The sequence below is a fragment of the Pteronotus mesoamericanus genome, unplaced genomic scaffold (assembly GCF_021234165.1).
Source record: "Pteronotus mesoamericanus isolate MK-2021 breed Mesoamerican mustached bat unplaced genomic scaffold, CSHL_Meso_final contig_2, whole genome shotgun sequence".
Classification (NCBI taxonomy): Eukaryota; Metazoa; Chordata; class Mammalia; order Chiroptera; family Mormoopidae; genus Pteronotus; species Pteronotus mesoamericanus.
In genome coordinates this window covers 28,596,764-28,620,220 of record NW_026555084.1, presented here as the reverse complement: position 1 = coordinate 28,620,220, position 23,457 = coordinate 28,596,764, and the positions used below count along the sequence as shown (strand labels likewise).

At 37.6% G+C, this 23,457-nt stretch overlaps 1 protein-coding gene across 2 annotated transcripts in view; it reads right to left on the bottom strand.

Moving 5' to 3' along the window:
• Positions 1 to 703: 703 nt before the first annotated feature.
• The window catches only part of KIF3A (kinesin family member 3A), a 42,680-nt gene continuing 19,926 nt past the window's right edge, over positions 704 to 23,457 (bottom strand). The window contains exons 6-18 of one of the 2 annotated variants that reach the window (XM_054568490.1): positions 21,378 to 21,517; positions 20,832 to 21,029; positions 20,357 to 20,531; positions 16,879 to 16,977; positions 14,766 to 14,837; positions 9,002 to 9,158; positions 8,427 to 8,607; positions 8,104 to 8,214; positions 7,630 to 7,755; positions 5,635 to 5,688; positions 5,228 to 5,296; positions 4,542 to 4,666; positions 704 to 2,633 (exon numbers count right to left, since the gene is read on the bottom strand). In XM_054568490.1, coding sequence (XP_054424465.1) covers positions 2,585 to 2,633; positions 4,542 to 4,666; positions 5,228 to 5,296; positions 5,635 to 5,688; positions 7,630 to 7,755; positions 8,104 to 8,214; positions 8,427 to 8,607; positions 9,002 to 9,158; positions 14,766 to 14,837; positions 16,879 to 16,977; positions 20,357 to 20,531; positions 20,832 to 21,029; positions 21,378 to 21,517 — 1,556 coding nt within the window. In that variant the 3' untranslated portion in view covers positions 704 to 2,584. The remainder of the gene's footprint in view (positions 2,634 to 4,541; positions 4,667 to 5,227; positions 5,297 to 5,634; positions 5,689 to 7,629; positions 7,756 to 8,103; positions 8,215 to 8,426; positions 8,608 to 9,001; positions 9,159 to 14,765; positions 14,838 to 16,878; positions 16,978 to 20,356; positions 20,532 to 20,831; positions 21,030 to 21,377; positions 21,518 to 23,457) is intronic. The other variant, XM_054568491.1, reaches the window with a different exon arrangement.

Sequence of the window (23,457 nt, the reverse complement as noted above, 5' to 3'; positions counted from 1 at the left end):
CGAACTTTAATGTACATCCTACCCATTCCTTAATTCATGGCCCTGCGGGAGAGACAGGGACCTTCCCTAAGAGTTAAGAGGAAAGACTTTTTTTTAAAGACTAAAAAGAAACAACCCAAAACCACGAACATAATTTTTTAAAAATGTTACAGATAAAGAGGCACCACACCCCAATCCCAAAGTGACCTTAACTTTCTTGCTGCAAAGAAAGGTCCCCTTTTCCTAGAAAAGTAGATGACACAGCTTATCAAACGGACTCTATGTGTGGGATAAACACATAAATGCAGTTCCTCCTCCTTGATTAATCTTACACTTTATGAGAATCTAAACAAAAATGAGGACTGCTATTATATTTTAATATCCTAACTATCAGTATATATAATTACAAAGTATATTAAAGAACATACCACAAACAAATAACATTCTACCAAGGCTCCTTTTAATAAATAAATATTACTTTTTTAAATTAAAGAGAAAATTCCCATTCAAAAACCTATTTATAGGTGACACTCATTTTAAATCTATTTCATATAATGAGCAAGTTTGCTCATCTATAGCCTTGTATGAAATTAACACTGAGGTTATGAAATATTTATTTTGTGCACAAAGACACAGTAAATGTGAAGAAGCCACAGAACTGCCGTGACCGAGGCTACAGGACAGCTGTGCAGTCAGCACCCGCGTTTTCGTACGGTTGTTCAGGCCTGCCTCACACGTCTAATTTTGGTATTTCGTAAGATGAATATTTATTGCCCATCTGGTATAATCAGTTCTATCAATTCTAATGTAAATGTTGTTTAAAAAAAAACCAAAACGAAACACTGCCAAAGCAGCCTGTTCTTAAAATTTCTCCAGGCTTTGACTTCTTTTCAGTTTCTCTGTGTTACTGCAGTGGAGTGGAATAGAAAAAACCTAACACATTGGCTTAAGTTTTCTGTAATGTTTTAGAGCTAATGTATAAGTTACTCCTCTCTTAGGAACTGGACGGCTAAAGGCTAGAAACATGAACTTTTAAAAAGAAGAAGATTTCGCTAGAGTAATTACTACCAGAGTGAAAGGTGCATCTACAGTTGCCAAGACATTCTGCTCACACAAAGCTCTGACAAGACACAAGTCCACCTCAAGTCTTCACAGTACAGAAACGGTGCCTCACAGGGTAAAGCTATAAACTTCTATCTTACACATTACAAAGAAAACGCTGCCAGTTAAATGCAGTGCTTATTGCCTAGCAAATACACACCACACACAGGACGTTCGGCGCACACCTCCGGAGCGCACTTGAAATTTGTGAGCGCATTCTTCCTACCGCCTCAGAAGTCCGCCTCCTCTCGTCGCCCCCACCCTACACACAGCTTTGCAACAATGAACCAGTATGTCACCCACCTTCTTAAAATAACGTGAATTTAATACTAATTTGTTGTAAAATCCACAAAAGATGATTAATTGCTATAAGTGTAACATAATGCTCAAAGAAATAAAAATTGTGTAAGCAGCTGACAAGGAAATCACAATACTATTTATTACAGCTTATTTTACTATAAAATAAAAATTATTTTTATTTTTAGAGGAAGAAGGTCTAACTAGATTTGTCAATGGAAGACTATTTTCGTAAGTTATGAAGAAAGAACAAAACAATTTTACAGGCAAAGAGTTAAAATCTATTTTCCTTGTTTTGGCTGCATTTTCTGGAAAATGGAGACTTTCTCAATTGGGAGATATGCAGCAACTTTCATAAAAAATTTAGAACTCAGAGGGAAGCATCCATTAATCACACTTCAAAATGAATTTTTAAAAATATACACATACGGGCAAAGTTTAGTGACCAGTATTTAGCTTCTGAATTTTCTGCAACTGTAACTCCGTTATAGTTAGGTACAAACTCAATGTTTCAAGAGAACATGAAATCAAAACAAAAAAAGTATATTTGACTTAAACTCAAAAAGGCAAAAAAGGTCATGAGAGATCTAGTTGAAATATATTTTCAACTTTTGTTTTTTAAACATGTATATTTCTAAAGACTGACTATCAAATTATGGATTTTGTGCAGATCATCTGGTACTTAGAAAGCAATAACTGATAGTATAAAAATTAGAGCTATGGAAACAGACCAGGCGGGTGTTAGGACTGAACCATTTCTTAGATACGCAGCCCACACGCTCATCTGTAACAGCACAACGCAGGACAATCAGAACTGCTACTGTCTGTGTGCAGGACAGAACACACATTTTTTTCTATTTTGAATATCCAGTTACGTAACTATACAGTAGTTGAGTAAATTACTAGCAGATTTATGGATGCATTTAAGCTGCAACTCTCTATAGCAGGCGCTGCTCCCCCAACTTCCCTGCACTGTATAAATTGAAGAGTAATAGGACTATGTGAACAATTACCAGTTATGCAATTTTAATATATTAACTTATATATAGACTAAAAGTTATTAGACAAATTACTAGTTCCAGTCTTAGTCCGTGATTTACAGCTTTCGTTCTTTGAAATTACACAAAAGTCTTCAGTGTTTTAATTAAATACTTGTCCAGGTGTGAGGCTATCACTGATTTTTATGGAGACTTGAAGTCTGTAACATTCACTGAAGTAAAGAGTCGATGACGGTTTCAGGCTTTGCAGAACGCTTTCTGGGTGGGGAAGAGAAAAAGAAAACACGAAGACTTGACTGAAAGACGGAAACACAAGCACTTTACGTTATGCAACAGATAAAAACAAGGGGGCAGAAACAGGCCGAGGCCAGCCGGGTCTGACGCGTTAGGAGACCGAGTCACGCCCGCCCGCTCAGGCTGGGGACGGGCGCCTGGAGCAGGTGCCAGGGCACAGCGCCGCCCCGCCCCGGAGCGCCGAGGGGTTCCATGCGCGACGGCTCCCGAGGCTGGACCGGACAGCTCAGCCAGGCCAAGTGCGCTGCGTGCCTGCCAGACGGCAGCCCTGGTGACCCTCTCCAGGGCCGGCTAAAGGCGCAGTTTATTCAGAGAAAGGGAGAGGCCACATCATCTGGGGCGACACCGCACAGATGCCCAGGTCCTGGAAATGCAGCATTCATGGGCCGTGTTTATAGCGATTTTGCTCAGTATATTGAACTATGCATTTCTAATGAGGAACATCACATTGAACACCATCATGTAATATAATAGGAATAAACCATTTATTGTGTATATTTGTCTGTGTTTGTGACCATCTATGGCATTCATACCCCAGCAGGCTAATTCTGGTGCAGGGATGGTGGGTCTGGCTTATCAAAGGTTGGCTCACATGTATTTTTCCTTTGGTTAAACCAAAAAAGTATATATTTTTAAGTGAGCATTCTGAAAATTGTACCCAAATAACTTATTAAATTGTTTTAGGTCCACATAGTTTTTTAAAAAGTGACTAAAAATGGAGAGATCTCATGTAAATAACTTGATTTCTGGCTTCTCCTTTGAAACCAGAAGAGTCAGAAACAATGGGCCCTCTGTTCCCCACACCAGCGAGGGCCGGGTGGCCGCTCGCCCGGACAGGCTGCGCTCCGGTTGCCCCCGGCCCCGCCGCCGCCTATTTGTCACCTGCGCTGAGGCCAACTGTCTTAGCATTCACCAAAAACACTGGCATTGTTAGTTTTTGTACTAATTTCAGAGTTAAGAGGAAAATACTTCTATTAAAAGTGGAAAAGTGAAAGCTCAAGAGAGAGCTGTATCTCTCTGAACCGCTCCGCTCCATTCGGTAATATCACACACGTGGCTTCTGCTGGCAGAGGAAAAGCTTTGAACCCCTGGCGCCTAAGTGCTAACGGTGTAAAATTTGTGTGCTTTGAATGCGCTCCTGACTCCTCCTCCCTGAGCGCAACCACCCCAAATTTATAAATGTTCGGTTATGTCTGTGAGGTCAGGCAACACAAACACATTAAACCCACAGAGCCTCACCCTACATGTAACTCAAAAGTTCAGTGCTCAAAGCAGGGGGAAAAATAAACTTTTTATTCCCTCTCATTTCGGGAGCCTGAAAGTTTTACAACGAGTTTAACTAAGCCCCACAGCACTTGCTGCAGGGCAGGGAGAGTGGGAATGCGCTCCAGGCTGTTACAGCCCGCTACGGCACGGGCACCGGCAGCCTCCTCCACAGCCCAGACCAGCACCCAACGGGGAGGGGAAGGCAGCTGGAGTTTTCTTTAACTGGTGGCTGAGGAAATCAAAGTCCTTGGGACAATGTTGATGAGAGAAAAAATGAATCAGCTGGATGCTTGGGAGTCTAACCAGACAAGGTAATTAGCATCGCACTAAAAGAATTGGTATAAGAATTAAGGATTTAAGATAGGAGATAGCGTAAAAAGAGCAAAATACATTACAAATAACTTCTCTTACTCAACACAGCTAAAGGGGGTGGAAGGCCTTAACTCTTTAGTAAGATTTTATTTTCTCAAATTATAACTACATAAGCACTTTGATATTGAAATATATCAACCAAAATATTTATCATCTTAAGTAAATTTCCTTTAAATATATCTAATTAGCATATCTCATGGCCTTGATTCCAGGAGACTCAAAGACCGCCCTTACCTCCTGCCGGTCTTTGGCCTGGCCTTGCCCTTGGACGTCCGCGGCCGCTCCAGTTTCAGCAAGGACTGCCGCAGGCTCTCCTCCGTGTAGGCGAGATACACGTGGGAAAGGTCCACTTCGAAGGGCTACGCAAAGGAAACCAACACCAGCCGCTCTTAGGGGGAGACTTTAAACCAGATTTGGGGAAAGATTTAAAATACTGAATAAACTCTAGAAGACAGCCCCAGGAGACAAGGCCAAACACATGTCTAAAGACATCTTCCTTAAGGCCATGATCTCACAGGCATCCGGCGAGAGTTGGTGAGCGAGCCCCGACCACACCATAAATTCCTTAGGGGTAAAGCAAAGCTGCTGCCGTCTGCCCTAACGCTGCTATTTCCACCGGGGGACCGAAGACTAGGACTAGCTTTGAGGAGGGCATTCTGGTCTCTAACCAGAGCCCCATGACCCAGAAGGGCAGTGTAAGGGTGAGCCCAAGCAGCGCCCACTGGTCTCGCGGTGGGAATCAGGCTGCGGCAGTGCGGGTGGCGAGTGCCGCCCTAACACCCCAACCCTGGAGCTCCGCTCCCCAGTGCGCAGCCTGCTTTTTCAGGGCAGCTGGTTAACGGACACTGTGCTGATAACATCCTTTAGTGACCCGTATTCCTATAAAAAAACACTGTAATTTAAAAAAAGGGCACTCTTACATCTTTCTCTTTTTTATCAGGAATTGGAGTCTGCTTCCTCATGTTATTTCCTGTGTAGGCAACACATTTCTCAAAAAAAAAAAAAAAGAGGCAGAGAAAAATCGTTTTAATTAGCAATTACTACTGTGAATTAGCAAATTACAGTGAGACACCCTGATGTTAACAAATGCTGGGACAGAAAGGGGCCCAGGGACCCACCAGTCCTGCGCAGCCCGGCCCAGGCCACTCCTGCCGAACGGTCTGTGTGCTCTCACACAGCAAGTGAGGAAAGCGTCTTCTGCGCCCTTGGACTCTCATCTGAGTCACCGTCTGGACCACCCGCCTCCCCCCTGGAGCCAGAGAAATTCCTAGGCTACAGGCAGTGCTCCACAACTCCTGTGTCACCAAAGGGTGAAGGTCATTCTCACCAGCTGCCATTCTCCTATGTCTTCATTCCAGTGGACGTAGTTCTCAATCATTTCCTTTTAAAAGAGTCAAAGATGGTCTATTTTTAACATTTAATAACATTTAAAATACTGAAAAGTATTCATGAAACTAAAATCTTTATAATTAAGGGGAAATTTGTCTCAAAACATTACATATTACATGATATACTTTTTATAAATTTAAAAATATATGCTTCTAAGAAATATATAAAAATAACAAGCAAGAAAATGAAGAGCATTGGACTTGGGAGGAAGGTTATCTTGAGCTGGAAGAGGCAAAAGCATTGGGAGCAGGTTACTGCCATGGCCCCAGCTTTCGTTCAGGGTGATGGGTTCACTATAAAATAACTAATTAAATGCAGGCAGGCCATCCAAGGACCGATAAGGAGCGTACCAAGAACCAAAGATCAATTCTGTACACCTGATGTCTGAAGGAAAAAAATACTAAGGCTTATTTGTAGACAAATAAATGTCTTACAGCCGTATAGAGGTGCAAAGTAAATTTTTAAAAAATCATCATGCTCAAGTTTCCTAAAATGTACTAGAAAGATGAACATTTTGAGTAAAAAAAATAGAGGCTGAGATTCTTAAATCATATGGTATTAAACTAGTATTAAGAATTAGCATCCGCCCTGGCTGGTGTGGCTCAGTGGACTGAGCGCTGGCCTGAGAACCAAAAGGTCGCCAGTTCGATCCCCAGTCAGGGCACAGGCCTGGGTTGCAGCCGGGTCCCCAGTGGGGTTGTTCAGGAGACAACTGATCGATGTATCTCTGGCACATCGATGTTTCTCTCCCTCTCTTCCTCCTTCCCTTCCCCTCTCTCTAAAAAAAATAAATAAAATCTTAAAAAACAACAACTTAAAATTAGCATCCATCTGGAAATGTACAATGATAATGGTTGTACAACATTGTGAATTTACTTAATGTCAGTGAACTATACTCTTAAAACTTAAGATCATACATTCCGTGTTATGTATATGTTACCCCTGCCCACAGACACACACGTAACTGGCACCATAAGCGGGGAGAAAAAGTGAACATGGGAGCTCTGCCTATTCTGTTCACAGGACAAAGGACGCTGAATGGGAAAACAGCACCTATACCTTGATTCTGATTGCAACTACAGTAAGTCCTCACTGAGTGTCACTGACAGGTCCTTAGAAACTGAGACTCTTAAGTGGAATGAGATGTAGAATGAAACCAGTTTTATCACAGGCTAATTGATATAAACAAGAGTTAAGTTCCTATAGTTCTGGTCACAAAAGTATCACCAAACTTCTAAATAAAGACCCAAAACCACTATAACCACTGAAATAAATGTAAGATATACATATATTCAAGAAAGATTAAGAAAATCATCTGGTTGAGGGGAAGACGTTCGCAGGAGGCCGGCGGGTGCCCAGGCAGCTGGGAGCGCAAGGTGGCAGCCAGCCCCGCCCACGGCGCCTGAGCCCCACGGCGCGCATCACACACGCACACACCCGCTCGGCGGGGCCAACGCAGACACGCGGGTGGCCTCGCGGCCACATCTTTGGGGTGTGGGAGGAGCCCGAGAAAGCCCACGCTGGCATGGGGGGAACGTGCCAGCTCCACAGACAGTGGCCCCAGCTGGGAATCAATTTTTCCCCCCTCATCTACGCTATAACGAAATGACAATGACCAAAACGGTTTTGTTTGAGGACCTGCTGCACCTGAATCTGGGTTTCTCTAACGGGCTGAGAAACTCTTAGACATTTCAGACACTCAAACACAGAGTCATGTATTAAGAAAAGCTAGCAGGTGAAGTGAAATGTTATAGCATTATTGCAAGAAAATTTTATTGTTGACAACTGAAAAGTAATTTACCACCAATTGTATTTGTGGTAAATTACACCAAAATGTATTTACCACCAATTAAATGACAGATTATATTTCCTTATTCCTTAACCCCAGCCAAGTGACCTAATATCTAGATCAGAGAACTTCCTTCCCTTTTACCTGATAATCCTGAGGTATGAAGTTATCAATAATAAGCATCTGAAGTCGAAGCTCCCGGCTAAGTTGTCGAATGTTCTCTAGTAAGCCTTCGATTTCTCTCTGATGTTCTTGTTGGAGATCAGCCATCTACGAGAAAATCAATGCAAATATTAAAGACAAACAGATGTAAAATACAAAGCGGTCTGATCCGGCACAGGGCGCCGGTCTAAGAAACCCCGGCAGAGCTCACGCAGCCCTCCCACAAAAACACCGGAGCGCGGCCACGGACACCAGCTCTTCCGCATTCTGCGTGAAGGTTGGAAATTCAGTTTAATAGCTAAAATTAAAAATTGCACATAAAGGAGAAATTTTTATTTCTTTAAAGTTGTAAGTATACATTATGATTCCTTTACGATTCTTAATTATATTTAATCAAAGAAACTCTTCTTTAAAAAATTCAGAATGACATTAGTAAGAGGCTTCTGAGGGACCAACCTCTGACTTCGCAGCCATCAGCATAGTCCAAACTTTCTTTAATTTCTTGGTCTTTCCCTGCGCTTCCTCTTGCAAACTGGTGTATTTTTCTTCAATATCCAAGCGTTCTTGCTATGACAAAAAAATCAATAAACGGCAGAATAACTTCTTTGTTAAATCACAAGTTTATTTAACAAATAATATACTTGTTTAGTAGCCATTATCTTCTAAGCAACCCATAGATCTGCTTTAAAATAGTATTAAAATTATAGATATTTTGCTTTTCACCAGAAAAGTTAAGCACCTGAGGCTAAGTGTCCCCTAAAACCAAAAAGCCACACTACCTCTTTCTCCTCCAGTTCTCTGCGAAGCTGCTCCGCCCTCCTCCTCCTCTCTTCCAGCTCCATGTTCGATTCTTCAAGGAGTTTTTCTTGTTCTTCAGCTTTTGCCAACAAATCAACACCCCCAACAATTACCTTCTTCTCCAGTGCGGATAGTTTCTCTAGTAAAGACTGATGCTCCTGTCTGTTGATTGAAATGAAAATACTCTATGTCCACTGATTACTATTCTACCGATATCACTTACCAAAATTTGATAAGAATTTAGATGGAAAATGTCAAAATATGAATATAACTATGTAACACCTCTATCAAATAACATCACCGGGTTCATTAATTTATTATTTGCTCTATAACTAATTCAAATCTACTGCTTTTTTTTTCTTTCACGGAGGGGAATTAATCAAAACAGATCTAATTTTTAGAAATACGACATATAAAATGAAACCTTCTATCCAAAAATAGCTACTCTGAAGACAAAAATCAAGATTTAATTATTATTCAGTTTTCTTGTTTATACATCCTATGACAAATACCAGAAATTTAAATCACAAATCCGCATCCATTCAGTGACACTCACTGGGCCTTAAGAAGGTCTTTCTCCCGCTTTTCTAACTCAGCTCGAGCCTTGTTTCTTTCTTCTTCTTCCATGTCAAGCTTTGTTTCAAGTGCTTTTCTCTCTTCATCAATTTTTGCTTGCATTTCAACCATCTTATCTGGGGAAACTTTCTTTTTACCTATTTGAGTCATTTAATTACAACAGTCACTTTAGAGTCCGTGTTTCAGTCTCGTACAGAGCCTCTGAATTTTTATAAAAGATACATTCCTCCATAAGATAAAATCAAATACTAACATTTTAAGGAAATCAAATAAATATTTTATGTTCTTAGAAGAACTTTTAAACTAATTGCTAAATTCAAACTTTTCCAATTGTGCAATGGTAACTAAGGACAAAAGTAAGCAAAAGAGAAGCAAAACAGATGAGCAGGAAAAAAAAAAGACAAAGATTAACAGTAAAGCCAAAAGAAAAAACAACCCAAAACAAAACCCAAAAAACCCCCCAAAGATCTGTGTGTTCCCAAATAACATATATGGTCAAAAAAGCAATATGACTATTTAGTTACTTTTTCTGATAACCAGGTTAAAAATCAAGTGGTTTCTCAAAATACCTCCCCGAAATTTATTATAATAAGTGAGTAAGTAAAAGTCACATATAGATATAAAATAAACAGATAAAAATATCGGTCAGAACTTATAGCTAGTTTTTAATATATATCTTCCAAGTGTTTATAAAATCTTTGTTTAATAAAGTTACTGCAAATTATTTTATTTCACAGTATACTTTTAAAGGGAAAATTCTACACTAATTATATAACAGTTACACAGTAATTGATCCAGTGTTTTATAGTTGCTGAGCTGTTCATGGTATACTTTAAGTAAAATAACTCATCCTGTCAAATGCAGGATCCTAAATCTCTCTAAGTTAGATTAAATATGACAAGTGTCATATATAATGTAGAAATACTACAAAATAATCAAGCTGGAAATACTACTTCCAACTGATTACTTTGATTATAATGTCTAGTAAGTAGAGTGTTTGTTACACAAATAATAACATAAATAAAAGTGCTACATTGTTATAAAGAGTATTCAATAAAAGTTTATTGACTAAATTTCCAAGTCATGAAATCAAAGTGAAAAACCAAAAAAGCAAAATAAAAACTAGCATATTAAACTGGTTATGAAACTGAATCAAAGATAATTCATTTCTGGTAATACAATTTCTTTGAAACATACTTTCCTTCAGAAAAACAATGAGACTTTTCGCAGAATTGGTGTGAGGCGCTCCTGAGAGCTTTCTGTGTTTCTTAACTTCCTTCCCAAAGGACCACAGAAGAGTGTGAACCAGAAGACTTTATAAATTGTTAATGTCTCCACCCAAAAGCTAACCCCTCCTGCTAATAAGGAAAGAGAACTGAAAAATAATGATAATGAAGGTAATACAAATATATATATCTGAATATATTCTTTCAGGAACCATGAGACAAGAATCATGCATAGGCTTTAACTCTGTAGAATAAAATTATATTTAAAAACCCAAGGGTTTAAAATATAGTACTTTTCACTTCTATAGAAATATAAGTCCAAAGCAAACTTAAGCCATGAAACAAATAAGTTAAATAAAAAGAATAAATAAAAGCACTGATCCAAATTCATGCTCTGGTGTGGTGTGATTCATTGCATTCCAAAACACCTGATTCTGTGGGCTTCTTTGTCGCCTGTATTTAATGTTCTGAATTACACTATTAAAAGATAAAGAATTTCCCATTGGTAATACTGTTTCTTAGAAATTTGAAGGGGAAAAGTATAAGTTCAGGTATAAAGTAAGTGCATGCGTAATAATTCATAGCTTCCTTTCCACCTCAGAATCACCAATATGTTTTTCAAAAATGCAAACATATTAAGACAAAAAAAAAAAAAACTGTGTGAAGAAGACATGGATACTAATGGTATAGAGGAAATGATCTGATTAACATATGTACATTAATTTTTTAGACTTCTAGGCTTCTAATTATTTTGTTAACAGTTACCAACCCATTATGAGGCCATAAAGAAAATTATATGTAGAAATACAAAAGTACGTCTGTTGATGAATTACTACTATGCTTAAATTGCATTATTTATTCAAAAACATTCAGCTAATATTTTCAAACCGATGTTTTAGCAACAAAGATCTTATTGTGCTCTTGTAACATTTTCATAAAAATGACCACGCAGCCCTGCCTGGTGTGGCTCTGTGGGTGGCCGTCATTCCACAAATCAAAATGTCACGGTTCGATTCCCAGGCAGAGCACGTTCCTGGGTTGCGGGCCAGGTTCCCAGTCAGGGCTGTGTGAGAGGCACCCGATGGATGTTTCTCTTGCACATTAATGTTTCTCTCCTTCTCTTTCTCCCTCCATTCCCCTCCAAAAGAGTTCAAAAACAAAAACAAATTTTTTTAATGACTGTGCATGTATAGCTAGGTTCAATTTCAAAAGTCTAATATTTCAGTAACATGTCATTACCAGAATTACTCTAGTAAATTATTATATTTCTCCCGAAATCATATTTAAGCTAAATGTAAATATGTAGCAACTCTCCTAACCAGGCACTTAAAAACATGCGATCACTAAAAGTCACTTTTACATTGACTTTTTTAAAAAATCTTAAATCAGTAAAGCCAACCAACCAAAAAAAAGAAAAAAATGCTTCTTCTAATACTGCACGATAGAATTCAGCACAAATTTCCAGATAAATATTTTTTTAAATGTTAATATCATAGAGTATTTAATTAAGCCAAACAGGAGCGGTAATATTTCTGACTGCCCTGTGCCACAATGCTCTATCCAAAACTGTGAAGGGAACTTTGGCAAGGTAAAGTTAAAAAGGAGAATCTCAGGGAAGTGTTAACTGAATTAATTTGATTTTTTTTAAAGATTTTATTTATTTTTAGAGCGAGGGGAAGGGAGGGAGAAAGAGAGAGAGAGAAACATCCATGTGTGAGAGATACATCGATCAGCTGTCTCTAGCACACCCCCAACTAGGGACCTGGTCTGCAACCCAGGCATGTGCCGAGTGAGAACTGAACCGGCGACCTTTTGGTTCGCAGGCCGGCACCCAATCCAGTGAGCCACACCAGCCAGAGCAAATTAATTTCACTTTCATTACACAAGCACCCATGGGCATAAGCAACTGGGCACCTGATTCCTCACTTTTTAAACAAAGGGAAAAAAATGCTTGACTGTGAAATCATTTATATTTGTACTAAAGTCCCCAAATTTGACTTAACAAGTCTTTAAGAATTTAGGAAAAAAGATTATGCCAGCTAGTTCTGGTGATACCTGTATTTTTGTCTCTGTTGTTAATTAGGTCTAGCATACCGCGTGTGCTGGTCACAGTCAATTTAATACTTCTGAATTGTTCCCCTGAAAAGGTCATTTTAAAATAAGAATGTTCCTAATATCTTCCTGAATAAAAACTGAAATAAATTTTAAAAAAACCAATTTGGGGAAAAAGGAAGCTTTTTTTTTTTTTAAGGCTAGAGTTGAAGGATTTTTTTTAATACAAAAGATAGATACTTACCTTGTAAAAAACTATTAAATTTTAAAAAATGTAATATAGTTAAATGACCAAATTCTTTATAGTTTAAATAACTGTACCATGTGGAGTGCAAATCAATCACACCAACCTGCTTGATCTTTCAATAAGAAGTAGTAAGCAAATCGTAGACAGGAAGCATATGCACAGAGATGAGGAGGAAAAAAAGAAAAACATTATTTCTTATGTAAAACAAAGAAAATTATATAATAGCATTTATTTTATAGCATAAGCATAGCTGTAATCAAATCATTATCAAAACTAAAAAAGAGCAGTTTTATGTAAAAAGAAAAGCATATTCAACACAATTGGAGATGTAATTTAAGCGAGGATAACAGGAAGATTAATTTAGTCTAAGATCACAATTCAGATCAACCCCAAGAGCCCGCACTCCCCCCAAACTCCCGCGAATCGAGCGGTTCAGCACCGTGTGGGCGCAGTAATGGCGGACACGGAACTGGGAAACTGCTGAGCCCTGGGAAGGGTTCTAGAAGAGCGAAACAGGAAAGTGCGCCAATTTTTTTAAATGAGTAAGTTAAAAGCAGAAAAATTCACATCATACGTTTTCAAAATTTCCCAGTTCGATGTTCTTCCACTGTAAGGACTGGTTACAGGTGTGCCTCCCTTTAAGAAAATCCAACCCAAAAACCTCAACCTCGAATTAGATTATAGCAATTTGCAGTGATTGTTTAACAAAGGGATTTAACGAAGAATTCTTTTTGAAAAGCAAGCTCTCCCAATACATTTTATTTACCAACTTGGTTTAAAAGCAATTTTTTCAGGAAAAAAAATTGACTGCGTAAAGTGAAGTACACCTGTATAATAACGAACTTGCATTCAATCTATTAGTAGATTGTTATGGATAATTACAATAATGATTCTATAGAAGTAAATAATCAACTGATGATTCAAGCAAGGGAACACCTAAATAAAAAAGCCATTCCTGTTTTTTAAAGGGAAGGTATATACAAGTTACACACAGCAACCACATGCTGGGACAACCATCCCTGTACTTCACCAAGACACCCACATCACACAAAAGAGAACTGAATATTATGTGCTAAGCACACAAACAGTACCTAAAACTGCGTGAACCGAGCAAAGTACAACTCATTTCATAACGTACTTTAGTCTTTAAGGATTAAGATAAGTTTTAAAACCGGATATTAAATTATAATCCCTCCTACTCAGATATTTTCTTGTATTTCACAGTTTATATTACAAAATAATACCTCTATATGGTTTCTAAAGCAATGTCATGTATTTTATATTGTCCTCTGAAATTAACTGTTTTGGTAAAATTTAAGAATTGTCAATAAACAATACAATTCCTAATATTCTTGGAATTCTTCCTCTAGAAAGCTCAAAACGTAAGAACAATGACCAAATGGGGTTGCTATTAGTTTTGAAAGGTAAGTATATAGATAATGCTTTAAAAGACAGTAAGCTGCAGGATAGTACAAGAAAGTATCAATTCCCCTTTCTTCTGAAGATAAAATATAAATAAAATTAAGAATACTTTTCAATTTAATTAAGGTTTAAGGAAAAGTCTTTAGATTTGAAATAAGTTGGTAGATCCTGCATAAACAATTTCTTGTGGACCTGAATTCTCCAATCACACATTAGAAAATTTCTTAAATCAGGCAATTTAGAAATAGGGATAGATGGCCATTTGATATACAATACTATACAAGTTATCTTCACTTGTTTCAAACTTCACGTTTCTTTGATTTGGGAGCTCTCACTGTAAGCTACCGTAAGAATAGGATACCAAAACCTTTGCGACTGTAGGACATGTTATAATGGGTACTGGTGTACTTCCAAATACAATTTGGACTTCCAGAAATTCAGGATTTGGAACTACATGTCCCTTATACGGGCTACGATTAGAAATTTGTCACGAAGCACAAAAGGGAATGATTAAGAAGTCTTCTTTTATACAGCTTACTAGCTCTCTTTACATTATCTCAATTGCAAAAGCATGAATCTCTCTTCCATTGTCTCGAGCATAAGCGTAAACACACGTTTTAACGATCATGGGTCGCTGGAAGCAATGAAGGGGGCGGGGAGTCATCACATGCTTGGCCCGAGAAGTCCAACATGTGCTCTTAAGGTCATGACAGGGAGCAGTGCAGCATTTCTCAATGAAGCCCATGGGTTATGGAAAAGCCAAAGCTCTGTTAGAGAACTTAAGAGCTACCACTCACTAGGCAAGAACTTATCCAGAGGTTTCTCTATGACAGAACATGTGGAGTCTGAACTACTGCTGCTGCTACTGCCTGGAAGACAAAGAAATGAGCCCGAAGAGAACCAAAGAAAAAGGCAACAAGAAAAGGAACACATACACAGAGAAAACTTCAGTTCCAGAGAGAGAATTTTAAAGGACAATCAAGCTTTGTATTACAGAACCAAAACTTACTTTCCCTTAAAACCAGTCTTGGTAGGCTAGCCCACATTCTCTAATAACAAAGCCATGCAGAGGAAGGAGGAACTGTGCTCCTTTAAGTATCTAGTGTGGGCAAACCCCAGTATTCACCTAAAACACAGTCATTCAGAGGGCTGGAATGACAAGAATAAAAAATCAATGTCATTTGGTGACATTTAAGTCTCTTTAAACTATTTAGGTTGATGAGTTAAAGGAACTGAGTTTTAAGATTTGAGGTAGTGCACAATTACAATTATAAAAACGATGGCACGCCCTTCGTTACAGACAGGCCGGTTTGCCTCTGGTTTCGCTTGCTCCCTCTAAAATGTCAAACTGTCAGTTATAACTAGGTATATTTTAAGTGTCCATGGCAAACCTTTGAAAAGCTCTCTCAATACTTTTAAATTCCTAAGCCCGAAAGAATATTTTACTATTAAATATTTTAACATATGAAACAGTAGCAGCTTTTGCTATTTAAAATTTCATTTTTAATATATCTATTATCTGCTTTAGCTTTGAATAGTTTACTCTGTGATAAATAGTACGAACATAAAATCAATTCTTTAAATCAGGGTTTGGCAAACATTTTCTGTAAAGGTACAGATGATAAATGTTTAGGGCGCTGGCCAGGTGGCTAAGTTGGTTGGAGCATCATCCTGGGCACCAAAAGGTCGCAGGTCTCCTTGCTGGTCAGGGCACACCTCGAGGTTGCGGGTTCAATTCCCAGTCACAGAGTGTATAGGGGGCAACTGATCCATGTTTCTCTCTCACATTGATTTTTCTCTTTCTCTTTCTCCCTTCCTCTCTCTAAAAAACCAATAAACATATCCTCAGATGAGGATTAAAAAATAAATAGTGTTTAGGTTTTGTGGGCCATACAGTCTCGTGTGAAGGCAATCAGCCATACCTCACACATAAACAAATAAGCATGGCTATTTAATAAAATTTTATTTATAAAAACTGGTGGTAGGCTGAGTTTAGCCAGCAGAATACATTTTGCTAACTCCTGCTCTAAATCATGCTTTTCCTGTCTTTTGAAGTTACAAAATCTTTAGAGTTTGTAAATGTGCAAATCCTGATCAGGCAGTGATGGTTTATTTTCAGCAAGATCAGTTTTATGTCAATGTTCAATTTCCTTCAATGACCCCCATCTCCCTAAAGGGCGGGGCAGGCAGCTAGGCAATGGCAACAGATGTTCACTGGAAGACCTTGCGCTGATTAAGATCATTTTAATAAGACAAGCAAAATATGCACCAGCTTGAAAACAATGATCCACATTAATGGAAGAGAGTTCTGAAATAAATAAATGTTTAGGATAAAAGATTTGAAATGTAGGCCATTATAATATGTCTCTCTCTTTTACATATTATCAATATCTTTATCACAACAGTCTTAATTCATACTTTGCAACAAATGGCACAAAACGGTGACAATGGAGGTGTATTTTATAACAAAGAAAATTAAATTAAAAAATAGAATCCGTATACAAATTTATTTAAAAATTCAACAACTTGTAAAGCTTAATTGTACTTGAGAAAAACTCTACATTATCCTAATTTCCTAAGTTTAGTCTCCTAACACAGATGAAAATCCTCAAATAAAATTAAAAATCTACATGAAATTTAAAAATGGTATATCCACTATCACTGACTTACAATTATAAATTCTAAAAAAAAGAACACATGGTGTTCTAATTCAGCTAAAACAGGAGGTCGACACAGGAGAAAAAATAATGCGGAAAAAAATCATGCCCAGTTACCCAGGTAAGTGTAACTCTGAGTCACTATCGTAACTCAAAATGGCGAAATAAAAGGCATGCACTCAGCGTCCTTGAGAATGTTAAACCATCCTTAAGTAGCGATCCCAGGTAATTTCTAGAACTAAAAAGAACTTACCCCTTCTTTTCTTCCTTTTCTCTCCATCTTCTCCCACCTCACCCTCTTCATCGTCATCCTCTTCTGACCCACTGATATCAGAGCCTGATATTTCTTCACCTTGAACAGAAATATTAATGCAATGATTTCTATTCAGTACCAGGTCATTGGCTATTTAGAAAGTGCCTCTATCAACTTCATGAAATTTTACTGCCCTAAACAAACCTTGTATCAAAATTCCTTGACAGTATATCCCATATGCTAACCTCAGAAATAGACATAATGTGCACAAAAGGAGTTGAATTCTTATCTATTTAAATTTCACATAATAAAGTACAGTACTAAGTATATATAAAAATTACATGTTTGAGTTATTTTAGTCTTTTAAAAGTATGATCACTTTTGGGGGGCATTTTCTCTTCAGTTTTTTGTTTAAGATATTAAATGATTCATTCAACCTGTATATATTTTTAAGAACCATAAAACTGTCATCTAACACAGTGATCCCACTTTTAGAATTACATCACAAGAAATATTTCAAAAGAGACATGTATTTGTACAAAGATTATGCTAACTTAAAAGAAAATAATATTAGGGTCAGTACTATATTGCCTTCAAAGTAGTTATTTCAAAACCCACTGTCCGTATATGAAATGTCAAAGGAAACAAAAGTAATTGGGGAAAAAAATATACACTAATCACAACAAGGTAATATTTGAAGCTATAAATAAAGAATGGAAAGAGATCACAGGGTCTTGGGATAAGGAATTCATTAAAAAGTACTTTTTTCTTTAGGTCTAGAAACAATGACACCTCAGTAGCAATAAGCACACCTAATGCTCTAATCTTGGTTTCTAAATACCATTCTCCAGTGAAAGGAACCAAGGAGAAACAGCTGATTTTAAGGCTGCGGGAGAGAAAATACAAAATGAACCCAAAACATCTGTAGTGCCAGAAAATAAGAAGTGCTAAACAAACAAAAAAACTTGTGGGAGCCTGCCGGAAGGATATAGGAACAACCCTGAAACAGCTTCGAATGGCCAATGCTGAAACAATTTGAGCAATAAAATAAATAATATTGTATTATAAACCACAAACATCCATGAGTCCATACTGACATATGTAACTAACTGAATAAATAAATAAGTGGGGGAGAAGGGACTGCTCTTCATACAAGAGAATTACAAACACTAAACATCAGAAGGAATGATGAAAAGAGCAAGTCACCAATTAATAAATGCCACAGAATTACTGTTTCAGGCAATAGCCTTTGATGGATGCTACAATTAGTGGGAGAGAAACAGAACCTTTGTATAGCCTCCAAGTAGCTCCACACAAGATACATGTTAATTACAAAGGAAAAAATAAATAGATTTATAGTAGAGAAACCTTACAGAATAATTATGAGAGAACTACAGACAAACCCAAACTGAGGAACATCCTCCAAACATATGACCAGTACTCTTCAAAAGCGTTCAGACTGCGGGAGACGAAAAAAGCCTAAAGAACTGGAGACTGAATGAGATGAAAAAGCCACGGCACCTCCGTGCACAAAGGGGCCCAGACTGGGCCTGGGGTGGGGAGAAGGGGCAGGGGACGCCCTCAGACGCTGAAGGAGGCCTTCACATCGGCAACTCCTGAAGTTCCATAGAAGTAGTTTACTGGGGCGGCCTAAAAAACTTTACATAAGATCTGTAGATTAGTTAATAAGTTTGTATTAATGTAGATTTCCTGGCTTCAATCATTGTACTATGATTATGCAAGAAGTTAACATTAAGGGAAGCTGGGTCATGAGCAATATAGAAACTCTTCTTAATACATTTGTAAGTTTTCTGTAAGTGTGAAAGTATTTCAAAATAAAGTTTAGAAAGTATTCTTTTAACATTTTTACCTACTTTTTATTATTTACATAATTAAATCTATTAACTCTGTCAACTGTGCCACAAAAACAAATGTCCTAAGAGCATAAATAAAATGAAATGTGTTAAAAATAAGGTCAGCATTGCCATATGATCCAGGAATTCCACTTCTGAGTACATGCTCAAAAAAGTTGAAAGCAGGGACTCAAACAGGCCTACAACAGCATCACTCATAACAGTCAAAAGGCAGGAGCGACCCACGTGCCCAGAGACGGATGAGTGGATAAACAAAATGCGGGCTATACATACAACAGAATATTATTCAGCCTTAAAAAGGAAGGGACGTCTAGCCCAGCCTGGATAAACACAACATGGATACGGATAAACCTTAATGATACAATATGGATAAACCTTAATGATATCACACAAAATGAAATAAGTGAGACACAAAAGGATAAATATTATATGATTTTACTTATATGAGGTACCTAGAATAGTCAACTACAGGGACAGAAAGTAAAAGAGTGGTTGCTGGGGGCCGCGGGAGGGAAGGGAACGGGAGTTGGTGCTGAAAGGGCACAGAGTTCCGTCCTGGGACGACGGCAGTTTTGGAGACGGAGGCCGAACAGCGTGAACGTACTTACTGCCACAGAGCTGTGCGCTTAAAAACAGTTACAGCGGTAAACTCCATGTTACATGTGTTTTATTGCAATAAAAAATGTAAAAAATTAAGCCAGCAAGATAAAGATATGAACTCAACATTAACAAATCTAAGAAATTTAAAATCTTTAAAACATACTGACTATAAATACCACCTAGTGGTCACATTTAAAATACCAAATTTCATTATCTTCAGAGGCAGGGCAATCACTACTGCTTTTCCTCAAGAGTCTTACTCGTTTACTGAATTAGCACCTTCTCCAAACACCTGTGGTGCTGGCATCTCTGGATGTCACATCTGGTCTCACCAGTATCCCCGCAGTTCCAAAGCCCTGCTCCGACCTGGTCTGCAAAGGAGCCTGTGCCAGGCTGCTCTCAGCCTGAAGGCAGTCGCCGTGTACTCAGTGATGGAGGGTAAGTTTCTCAACCTCATGAACAAGGTCTTCAAACTTTCTAACCTTCTAACATTATCTTGTTAGAAAAGCATTTCCAAAAGAGAGCCTCATGTTCAAATTTAAGTATGAAAGCATTATTTTCAAGGCCATGCAATAAACTTTTACTTAAACTTGGTTTACCCATGATTCTGTGATAGCTTTCTGTACTTCAAACACTAGTGATTATCTATCACAGAGAACATTGGTCACAGTCTCCTAAATAGATGGTAGAACTTGCTCTCATACAGAGACAACAAAAATTCATTATTTGATAATCGATCATATGAAATCTACAAAAGGCCATTGGAATTAATATGGGGGTTTAAACTAAGTTTTTTAATCATATACACAACCATATAATTTTACTTGAGCTTAATATGAAAATGCTATAAAGTATGTTATAAAGTTACCAGGCAGAAATATTCCCTTAAATATCAATGTTAGAGGTAAAAAGAACTTCTAATGGGTGGTTTTTATTAGAACACTTAGTGGTTAAGCAACATACTTTTAGGCAATAGTAAGATCAACACTTTGGGGAAAAGTTACCTTCTTCAAGCTTTTTTTTCAGTTCTTCTATTTCTTTCTGAAATTGACGCAGCAAAGCATCCTTTGGATCTTCATTAATTCTAGCTTTATTTTTAATATTCTTAGCACGATTAGCATACCGTAATGTGCTGATAGTTTCATCATAATTGTAATCTGCTGGCCCAATATTTGCACACTGTTGAATTAGGAATACAAAACATGTTTAACAACTGACACAGTTAAAATTAATACTGTCATTATGAAGACATCAAAGAGAATTTTTGAAGCACACTTCTACTTTAGTATTCTTAGCAAAGAAAGCATAACCAAGTGGGTTTCCAAACAACACCACATCGTGTACTAGAAAAAAGAATAACCACAAGTCAAATAAAGTAAAATAATCAAGTTTTTCAAATGTTATGCGTATCAATTATGGGATAAACAGGAAATGTTAAATTTGTCTGATGTAACTATAATATCATCAATTAAATCTTACCATCATGGTCTTTGAATTTCCTCCTAAGGAATCCTGAAGAAGACGGGTCAATTTAGAGTTACGATAAGGCACATGAGTGCTTTTTCCATCAACCAAGGCAGAGATCACGTTACCAAGGGTGGAAAGTGAAAGATTGATTTTTGTAGCTTCCTTGAGGCGCTGTCCAGTGGCTCCAGTTTTTGCTTGTCTTTCTGAACCCTGGCAATAAACAGAGGCAGAAATAAAGCTAAAATTAAAAATATAGAATATTGTTTCCAAAACTTAAAAACAAAGTAACAGTAACAAAAACTGATACAGTATCTGGAATTCACTTCAAAATAATATGAGAAGGGAAGTGAGGAATGGCAGATATGACACAGGTCTGGCCCCACACCGGTGACCGCTGAAGTCGGGGGATGGTTATGCAGAAAATCATCGTTCTATTCTACCTACTCTTGTAGAGGTTCTATTCCATACGTAAACCACGCCTTTTCACTTGAATTTTTATTCATTTATAAAATAAAAAGAGTATGAGAGGTATTCGTTAGGTAGTACCCCAGTACTTACAGCAAGATCTACCAGGTGGAGCTTCCCCATCCTGACGTGCATGTTGCCATCCACGCCTTTCTCGCTGCATTCAATAGTGATCGTAAAGATGGCATGGGAGCGCGAGCTGTGCTCATTCATGTTAGTCGCGCCAACAGAGCCTTGAATGAAGGACGGAAATTCTTAAGAAGTGTAGTTACAGGGAGTGTCTTTAAAAATTACTAACTATAACTATCTAGAATGGTTTAAAATACTTAATTTCATCAGAGCCAAAAAGCAGAGAGCATGGCTAAACCATAAAAGCATAGGTGTGTTTAGCCATTATTATAAGTTCCCGACAATTTCTGTTGATAACCAAAGAATTTGTAATGTTTCTCCTTTTTTAAAGAGGTAACTTTAGGACAAAATACTTAATTTTAATCCTAAGTATTATGGGCTACAAAAATAACTAATTTACATAAAAATACATGCTAAATAATTTTAAACATTATTACTGTTTCAGGTGTCTCTAAAAGCATTACGTTCTGAGAATCTAAACCACAGAAATACTTGTATCTACGCATTAGCCGGTGCCAGGGTATTCAGTGCAGCACTCTTCACAGCAGCAAGCAATCAGAAACAACTGACAGGACACGGTTACTCAGTTACAGGCCAGCCATACCACGGGTTTAAAAAAAAGAAGGCAGAGCTGTACGACACGGAAAGATACCCGAGACATGTGGCTGATAAAAAATGAGAGAAATGTAGAGTATAATCCCACTTCCATAAAACAAAAGCATCCATTCAAAATACACTAAATATTTGTGTGTATAAATATTTTACATGAATATATTGTGTAAAGGGTCTGTTTTGTTTTTTTTTATAGCATGCATATATTGGTTTTTCCCTTAAATTTCAAAGCACTTTAACAGCATCATGTTACTTTTATTCAATGCCAAAATTTTACCTCCTTACAATATCTTCATGTAGAACTTCTCCATGTAAGCTTTGATTTCAGAATTTAAACATTAAAATATAAACATTATTCATTATTAGCATATGGCTGTACTGGAAGACAGATAATTAGAATGTAAATTTCACTGATGCAGAAAAGTAAAGTCTAAATAAGTCAGGCAGAGAAAGACAAATGCCATATGATTTCACTTGTAAGCGGAATCTACAGAACAAAATAAATGAACAAACCAAGTACAAATAGACCCACGTTGCGGAGAAGACACTGATGGTAGCCAGAGGGGAGGCATTTGGGGGCTGGGTAAAAAAGGTGAAGGCATTGAGAAGTGTGAATTGGCAGTTACACAATAGTCACCGGGATGTAAAGCGCAGCATAGGAAATACAGGGACCAGCAGAAGTAAAGCAAGGCCTGCTTGAGTGTGGTTGGCAGGGTAATAATGTGGGTGTAATAATTTATAGTTTTAATTTGAACACTTCATCTAAAGTGTCATATGGTGTGCTTGAGTGTGATATTGTTATGTTACAGAGTTACATACCTATGACTTTAAAATAAAAAGGGGGTGTTACTTGTGCCGGGCCCTGTAGCATCAGTAATATTGCCATGTATGGCGCCAGTGGGTACTGGAAATGTGGGGGGAGGAAACTATTTAAAGTATATGACTGTCTAACCACTACGCTGCACACCTGAAACCAATATAAAATAATATTGAAAGTAAACTGTATTTTTTAAAAAAGGGATTTGTGACTTCATACTATATTTCCTACTTTCTTTTAAATCAAATTATGAATTTATAATTTTTCCCCAAAATATAAAAAAACTATTAAGCCTTGACTTTGTTATTCCCTTTCTGAGAGCTATTTGGGATGGTTTCCCATTTCAGGTCCTCATAAGGAACACTGAGGCGAACAGCGCTGAGCAGATACCTTTCTTTCTCTCTAGGATTATCCCCATGGAATGTGTTTTCCAAACGGGAATTACTAGGTCAAAAGGCAGAAACTGTTTTATAGCTATGGGCTATGAAATCATACTGAAGCAATGTTTTTCAATTAGGATGGAGAGAGAACATGTGATTTGAAACGATTATATTAATAGCTATTGTTTTTGCAATATAAGTAAAGCATGCTATTTATGACAGTAATTTTTCTGTA